Source organism: Gymnodraco acuticeps, unplaced genomic scaffold (genome assembly GCF_902827175.1).
Source record: "Gymnodraco acuticeps unplaced genomic scaffold, fGymAcu1.1, whole genome shotgun sequence".
Lineage (NCBI taxonomy): Eukaryota > Metazoa > Chordata > Actinopteri > Perciformes > Bathydraconidae > Gymnodraco > Gymnodraco acuticeps.
In genome coordinates this window covers 1,286,009-1,294,573 of record NW_022990889.1, presented here as the reverse complement: position 1 = coordinate 1,294,573, position 8,565 = coordinate 1,286,009, and the positions used below count along the sequence as shown (strand labels likewise).

The following is an 8,565-nucleotide window of genomic DNA, read 5'->3' as shown; positions in this document are numbered from 1 at the left end:
AGCCCACAGACAGCAAATTGCTTCTCTCATTCCCCACCACGCCCTGCCTTCGTTCTCAGCCACCTGCAAAACAAACTGTGCTGGAAATTTCACTACAAATTACCCTGTGTCTGACAAATCCCCCCGGGAGCAGAGGAAATCAAAACCCTGGATCTCCCTGCCCCCATTCAAACAGACCTCAGTCTCACTCACACATAAATCACACTGTATTTATGTTTATAACTCTAAAACACATACAAATATAGAGCATATACTGTGGTATTTTAGTCGGTCTGAATTCTATAGTTGTAATTCTTAAATACGATTTATTTTGGCATGAGTGCAAAATAACTTCTGGTAACCTTTCAGCAAAAAGCTGATTCTAACAAGCTTAACAACAAAAAAAAATTCTGCCAACCTTTCACCAAAAGCTGATTTATATCAAAGTGCCTGGTGGTGAAGAATATAAACCATATGAAAGTTCACAGTTTACCTTTTGTCAACACCAATTGTAGGAGCAACCCATACTTCTGTGGGCTTCAGGTCAACATGACATTGTGAAACTAAGCCTCCATTCCCACTAAGATTGAAAACTGAGACCTGTTTCGCTTCAGGGGAAAATCAAAGGAAGGCACATACCTTAGCAGTGAATAATGATCAACAGCGTTCACATTGTAAGGGCCACAGCGCCTCCTGGTGACGGCAGTGCAGAATGAAAACAGGCAGGAATGTCAGGGAGCGAGAGAGTGAGTCAGTGGCCGTTGTGCCAGAGAGATGAGTGTTGAAAGCTCCTTGGAAAAAGGATTAGGGCTGTTTATGTTGGCCAAGTGGCCCGCTGCCAGCTGCCCAAGTGTGCAAACTTCTTAAAGCTGCAGCGCTTCGGGTTGCTCGTGAATCTTTTCACTGTATTTACCCTCCACCCAGACTGTATGGAGGGTTGTGCTTTGTTCAGGGGGAAAGCCCCCTCTGCTTCAGCCACCACCTCCAAAAAAGCACGCTCTGCCCCAAGAAATGTGTTGGATTCAAAACCAGCTTTTCAGTGACACCAGAACACCCCCTTACAGTGTGCAAACTGTACATATACTTCAGGTAGAGTAACTCATTTTCAACTTAAATATACAAATAAAAGTCCCCCTCAGGTGATTCAAATGTCAATTGTATGTAATTGTAATGGACCATAAAGTGTTCTGCATCTGAATGAAATGTTCGGACTAATGTGTCAGCCAAACGCTTCCTCCCATTGACATGGTAAGAATCAGACACACCATATTAGGATTGTTGAAGGTAAGCGCTCCATTATATTTAGTAAATATGTCCTCTACAGGAGCAGACTTGATGTAAATTCCATCAAATAAAGAAAGGCAGGGAGTAGAAGTGTCCAGGTTGGAGGTAAAAGAGAAAAAGGGGGGGCATGTGTCAACAGTAGGATAAGACTCAGCCTGGGAGCTGGCAGGACGCCAGCGCAGTGCGGCCTGGAGCTAGATCAGAGCAGGGTTCGTGAGCTGCAGTTATGAGAGGAGGGTCTCAGGTCATAGAATAATACAAGGCATAGAGCCTCCGCAGCAATAGTGCTCAACTACTCAACTTTTGTTCCCAACTGGCAGACAAACTCAAACGCTTGAGTCAAGTTTTCTAAATGTTGTCTCTGGCTGGCTGGTCATATTACAGATCAGAGCTATCTCATATTTTATTTGAAGAATATCAGCTTTTGCCATTACAAAGAACATTTTGAGTCCCACATGTTGAAGAATTTTTTCTGTCAAAGCACTAAATCAGTTTGGTTTCTAAGGCCTCAGTGTACCTGACTCGAATGCTTAATGTGAAAAGGAGCTTTTGTTTTTGTTGTGTACGGCAGATACATTTGAGAACATGATCTGATAAATACTAATATAGGTTGTCTCAGAATGATTTGGCTTTACATGTAGAGTACAAACAGTTTGCAGTGTTTGGGTGTATTATCTTTTAAACACAATATCCAGGTTCAGACCCCATTATAGCGAGCATCCGGGGGCCAGACACTTTCAAATGTTATGTTAGTGTTATCAATGGGTTTGCAACTATTGAGCATTATTTCTAAATATCTGTAACATTGAAGTTATTCCTCACATACCGCATTTGTATTCTTTGGATTTTACTGTAAGTACAAAGACATTTTTATATGTGTGTGTATATATGTATATATATATATATATTCAGTGCTACTATTGGCTAATGATATTTTGTTCACAAGATCTATATCATGCGAGTGTTAACAGATTAACAGAACTTAGTGGTAGTTTATCATCATTCAAAATGACTATTCTGACATCACACAACAATAGTAAATGCAGTTTCATTTAGCAACTGCAAGTAGTAGGATTGTATGTGCATGCTGCCATCTTTTGGTAACTGTGAGTACTGCAACTTCTCAAAACTAAATCTGTATTAAAGATATACTGAAATACACACTATTCTACTACACTTAAGGCTTACTGTATTTTTTTGTGTAAGTGTTTAATTACATTGGGTGTCAGTAGTCTATCCTAGTATATTGTGTGTCTGTGAATAATCTCAATAAACACGTGTTATAAAATAAGGAAGAATTGACAAGGAAAAACACCAGACAATAAACAAGACACATCAACTTGTGAGATTAAATTCACACTATTAGGTTTGTATTCAGGTAGGTACATGCTGAATAAAAATGATGTTGCACACCAATTAGTTTACAAATGTACTTCAACATTTTAAAACCAAATCCAGCTTCAATACTAGACTTTAAAAAGTGCTTTGGACATGGCACACAAATTCGCCACCTGCTCATGGTGGACTTAATACCATACAAACCTAACTATGAAGGTTTAAGGCACTTTTTTACGTCACACTTCATTCAGGAAACATAAATGCAATTTTCTAAATGCAACACCTTGTAATGTAAAATATAAAGTATATTGTACCAAAATCTTACTGTAAACACATGTTACACTTTTGGCACTGAATTCAGACCCAGAGGCACGATGTTCATGGCAATGAGTGGACCATAACACAGCCACAAATAAGTTCATTCAGTCAAGGCACACAATAAATGCTCAAAACCATGTCAAATATAGTTTAACCTCATACACTTTTCTCCCATTTTTCATATTGCAAATATATATATATATTACTGTATTGGAACAGATGTCATGATTATGCTTGATACATGACAATGATATGATGACCCTTGATATGTTGATACTGGCAAAAGGCAATGATAGGAAGGCGAGTTGTAGTGAAGCCCACACAAAAATACTTAGTTACTTATCAGCCTCAAATATTGTAAATCCCCTGAGGTAACATAGCCGAGAGTAATATTGTAAGAAATATTACTACATCAACTCTTTAAAGAAAGAACTGTTAGTTTTCTAAAATATCACAAAGATTTGAACTTTTTCATCCATTTCTCTTCAACACAGTCATTGGAGTTTCTGCCTCAAGCATCACAGATATAGTACAAAACAGAAAGACAATGTCACTGACACACGGGGGTGTTGCGTGAAAATGTTAAGAGAGTTGGCTTTATCTTGATTGACACCTTAAATATCATCAGTCTTAAAATGATTCCGGTGTGCTTTATCCTGGTTCTTGGAAGTGTTCGGCTCCTGTCCCTGAGGTGGTTGAATAGGGGATGGAAGATAAAGCACCTCCACCATCTGTTGGTGAAGCTACTCCACTATCTTTTGATTTGAAATAAATGACATAAAATAATGGCAGGACGATGCCGATCAGGAGCATGGCCACCACAGCGTTCCACCACTGGATGCCCCAGTCTGCGCCGTGACTCTTCAGAGGCTGTCCTTTGAAACCAAACCTTTGTTGTTTTGAGTTATCTAAAAAAGTTTCATCTTGATCATTTGTGTTCTGAATCAGTTTCTCGATATCCTGGTCCACCTCCATCAGGAAGTCTGTGACTTCCTGCAGGTGTGGCTGGGCTCTGGATCGGTCCTGAGGCTTCACTGGTGTGGGGGATGAATGTGGCATTTCTTCTTGAGGGTGACTTGTGTGCAACTCGGTTAAAAAGCTGTGTTTCTGAACAGGTATTTTGATGGTTTTCAGTGCAAATAAATCTTGTTCCTGCATGAGGTTGTTCACCCGCTTTATATCCGTCACCTGTTGACAGAAACACAGGATTTTTAAGGAATCAGGAATCTTACTTGTATTCACCAATCTAGATTGTTTTGGTGGTAGTTGCTGAGCGTTATATCATTGAGATATCGTCGTAGTATGCCTTCTCTCAAATATAATGCGACTAAATGTTACCAACAAAAAAAGGTTTAGAAAAACTTAGAGATGTGTCTTCTTCCCACAAATCATGTCCTGGCATGTAAGAGCTAGTTTCTTTTACACCAAAGTGCACTGACCAAGGGTATAACCACGCCATATGGAACATACCTCTTCTGAGCTATCTTACTTTACAGCTCAACCAAAGAGGAAATACATATTCCTACATGAAGCTGCTCACAACATGGTCTGTGGATTATCTTGATTAACCGGGTCGACAGACATTTTTGGTGAGTTTTTCAAAGTATTCATTTTGTGCGTCTTTGAGCACCAAAGCTGAGTGCTTTCTAATGTTATCATATTCAAAAGAAGGCAAAGATATCTTCAATTGATATCTCTGAACTCAACCCAAAACAAACTAGATTGATAAATAGCAATAAAGTTAAAAGGAAACATTATTTTGAGATAAGGACCAGATTTGTTTTAAATAAAAATCATTGATTATTCAATATCTTTACCTTACAGCCATATTGCAGTGCGAGCTTGTTGAGGTTGTCCCCGTCCAGCACCTCCCGCTCCAGCAGCTGGATGTTCCTCAGACTGTCCGGCTCCTGCAGTGAAATTCGCGGCCTCATCTCCATGACGATGAGCTCCTCATCATCTGAGGAGGAAGTAGACTCATTGTGCCTCCTGTTGAACATGTAGATCTGCCCATCTACACTGGCATGGACATCCACCGGGGCCTGGAAAGCCCGGGAAGCGTGATCCCCCCGCCGCATAGTGAAGCCTGTAAAGATGTCCCAACATTAAAGCAAGAGTACAATTAAAAACATATTAAATTATAAATCCAAACTAAATAGAAATTACAGTTAAAGGTGGGGTAGGTAAGTTTGAGAAACCGGCTCGAGATACACTTTTTGTTATATTCCATGGAATGCTCTTAAGATATTCATTGCTATCGGGATGTTAAGTGCTTTGACAAAAAAATCCATAAAAAAATGTCATCTGTGGAAGCCGTGGTACTGTAAAAAGCACGACCAATCATTTTAGCCGGCTCGGCTAAAATAACTGGATGGCCTACCTGCCTGTCAGCCTTCCATCTGTGCACAAACTTATCTCGTGCCCTCATTGGTCATGTGAGCGTTCGTGTGTGTTGGAGGAGGGGCTCTGTGAGGAAGTGGCAGATTTTTTCCGGCTGTGTATTTTCAAATTCTAGCGCACTCGAGCTGGTTTCTCCAAAATTACCTACCCCACCTTTAATTCATTCATACTAGATAGATAGCTTTGGCTCTGTTTGCTGAGCAGGGTTGTTTTTCTTAAAGAAAGCCTTCATTTCTTTATTTCTTGTGTCTTGTTGAAGAAACTTAAGTAGAATTAAGCATATCACCAATCAAGATGAATAAAGGAGTATTAAAACATAGTTTTAGTACAGTATAAAAACTAATAAGAATAATCTTAGACATTGGCAAACTATCATAGCCTCATATATTGGATGTGTAGTTAATGAATTCTAAAAGAGCCAAGCAACTTATAATGTGTTAAATACAAAACTACATTTATTAATATACAGTTAAATAAATGTTGTCAAATGTTGCTGGGGAGACTCCTATGGAAGCCCAGCACTGCATTGTAGGCCCTACAGGCTGTGCAGTCATGACTCTACTGAACAACATGACAAGAGACACCATTATCAAACTCTGAACTAACCTACAGTACCTTTAATCTGCCTTTGAATCATTGACTCACACGAGTTGAGAGCAGATGCTTTGCGACGTGGCCTGGCCTTGTATCTACATCTGACTTCTGCTCTAGATTAAACTACAGTGGCTTGTTTCAGCAGTGTCATCTGAATGCCATGGCCTGTTAGTCGTACAGCTGTTATCCCTGCTTATCTAGCTCCATGGGTCTTACACATCCTTACTATCTGTGTAAGAAACCCTATATATTATTTTGTGACCCATTGTACCTTTAAGCTTTCCTAGAATCTAAACCTCACCTGAGCAGATATTTGTATCTGCATTGTATCAGTCAGTCAGTGGCTGGTCCAACTGAGACATCCTGTCTCCTGATATAGATATCTTGTATGTAAATAATCGATTCATTTTAAAGTTGTGTTTGAGTTTAAAAGTGCCACCTTATTCTAAAGTATTTTATATCCATTTTCTATCTCATAATAGAGATGATGGTTGCTGTCAAATGTGTGTGCCTGCTTTGTTTTGCTCACTTTTCAGGGGAACACATGGAGCTATCAAATATACACTTCTGATTGGATAGCGTTACACATAGCTAGATGACACCATTATGTGGCAGTATGAGTTTAACAACTTTTGGATTCATACTAATGCCACATATCTACATTGACTGGCTGCTTTTCACCGTAAAAAGGCGCACCAGAGTTCACTTGCGGGCCGAAAGCTCCTTCCTCTCGGCGCCCTGGTTGAATTATAGCTTTCACACCTGCCTACACGACCACAGAAAAAAGGCAAACGCACAATAGTTCCTTTAAAACTAAAGAGTGACAGCACCCTAACACATATTCATTATGCTTTAAATCTTAATGGACGGTGCACTTTGATTAACGTTGTTGTACACATTCAAAGGTGGGGTAGGTACGTTTGAGAAACCGGCTCGAGATACACTTAAGTTAACAAAGTTAGGCGATCATTTCTCAACCGACTTATAACACTCTAATGCCAAACTGAAGGACGTAATTTAATCTAAAAATCACTTTAAACCGTGTTACCGTTACTTCTGGAGTCCAGCATGTGTTCAGCTGAATTTCGGCACCATGGCACAGTCAGCGAACTGCCTAACTTCAGCTCCAGTTACAGTGAGCAAACGTTAGTTTATGTTCATGACGACACATGAAGAAATACTGTTACTATTTTTTTTTAAAAAGTAAATATAGTGTCACAGACTTTTTAATCTCAGACTGAGCTTCCCCACATCTAGTTACCTTATCCAAATGGCAACAGTAGTGCAGGACAGCGCCTTGGCAGAGGAGTCCACCCCGGCTGGACAGGCGAACATTACAGCAGCAACTGGTGGCGCTCGCGCTAGCTGCTGTTAGCCTGCTTCTTCTTCTACTCTATCAAAGAAGGTGCTGCAAGAAAAGCTCTACCGCCACCCACTGCTCTGGAATGTGACAACAACAACAATAATTTCATCTTTAAAGAAATCCCTACAACGTTTAAGAATATTAATTTATGATGCTGATTATTTTTATATTTTTGTATTAATTGATTATTTAATTTTAGTGGGCTACACTGTGGACAGTACTGCTGCATAAACACAGGAAATTGAACAGGCTACCTGTTCACATTTACACATTGAAGCAAAGCAAATTAAAGCTTAAAAAAAAAAATATAACATTTCATACCAGGTGTGAGACCAATGTGCTGCACAATGTGTGAGCTATGTACGATGCAGCCACAAAAAAAAAATTGATATGTGTAAATATATATATTTAAACAAATCAAATTAAGACATACTGTATGATACCTGAAACCATTAAAATAAATAATAGTTAAGACCAAAACTTTACCAATGAAAAAAAAGACACCTGATATAAATCCAATAAAAGTAGTATGGACAAAATCATTTCGACCTAGCTGCTGAGACAACAGATGTCTTGATATTGCTATTTTCTTGAAATATTAGTATTTTCCTCTTGATAATCTATTGGTAATTTAATTTTTCAAATATTGGATGAGCTTTGCTGTCGAGTAACTTTAGATATTGAATTAATATAATGGTTTTATTCTAAATAAAAGTAGATTAAAAGTAAAATAATACACTCATGGTTCAGTGTAATTGAACAATGTCATGTGTGTATTATATATTTTTAAACATCATTATACAGTCTCCACGACTTAAAACTGAGATATATTATATAAATTGTATATTAGATTTACTTTTTCTTCTCTGTTTATGCTAATTAATAGTTGAGCAAATGTCCACTATGTCTGACATCTGTTGGTAGAAAGTCATCATTACACCTAAGCCATTAAAGTACAGGGGCTGTCAATTGACTTCCTCTCCCTTTACCCTATTTAAGTTCCTATGTGCTACACAAGTATTGGTGAGGACAGCTACAGCACACTGCCTTGGGCTGAGAGGATGATCGAAAGTGAATACTGGTTCCTGGGTCCTCATGGAAAGAATCACAAAGGTTTCAGAGAGGTCAGGCCACTAGATGGGGCTATTGGTCTTTCATATTGCTGAAGATTTGTTAAAAGCTTCTCATCTTCTTATCAGATTAAACTAATACAGGGTGTTTTTTTTACATGGGACAAAGCATTAGTTTTATTCCATTCCGTTATTGATATTGTGGATTACAGGTATGTA

At 38.8% G+C, this 8,565-nt stretch overlaps 1 protein-coding gene across 3 annotated transcripts; it reads right to left on the bottom strand.

Moving 5' to 3' along the window:
- Positions 1-2,598: 2,598 nt before the first annotated feature.
- Positions 2,599-7,301, bottom strand: lysmd4 (LysM, putative peptidoglycan-binding, domain containing 4). Of its 3 annotated transcripts, none has more exons than XM_034233524.1 (3): positions 7,175-7,301; positions 4,737-5,005; positions 2,599-4,107 (listed from the first exon to the last, which is right to left on the bottom strand). In XM_034233524.1, the coding sequence occupies exons 2-3, from the start codon at positions 4,995-4,997 to the stop codon at positions 3,571-3,573; spliced, it is 798 nt and encodes a 265-aa protein (XP_034089415.1). In that variant the 5' UTR covers positions 4,998-5,005; positions 7,175-7,301; the 3' UTR covers positions 2,599-3,570. The 3 variants fall into 3 exon arrangements, with proteins under 3 accessions (XP_034089415.1, XP_034089416.1, XP_034089414.1); XM_034233525.1 differs by lacking the exon at positions 7,175-7,301 and adding an exon at positions 6,610-7,158; XM_034233523.1 differs by lacking the exon at positions 7,175-7,301 and adding an exon at positions 6,962-7,156.
- Positions 7,302-8,565: the final 1,264 nt, after the last annotated feature.

Coding starts and splice junctions, on each gene's coding strand:
- lysmd4 (XM_034233523.1), bottom strand. CDS start 6,983: ATGCTGGACTCCAGAAGTAACG. Junction 5,006..6,961: donor GCTGGACTCCAGAAGTAACG/GTAACACGGTTT, acceptor ACATCTTTACAG/GCTTCACTATGCGGCGGGGG. Junction 4,108..4,736: donor CACTGCAATATGGCTGTAAG/GTAAAGATATTG, acceptor TTCTGTCAACAG/GTGACGGATATAAAGCGGGT.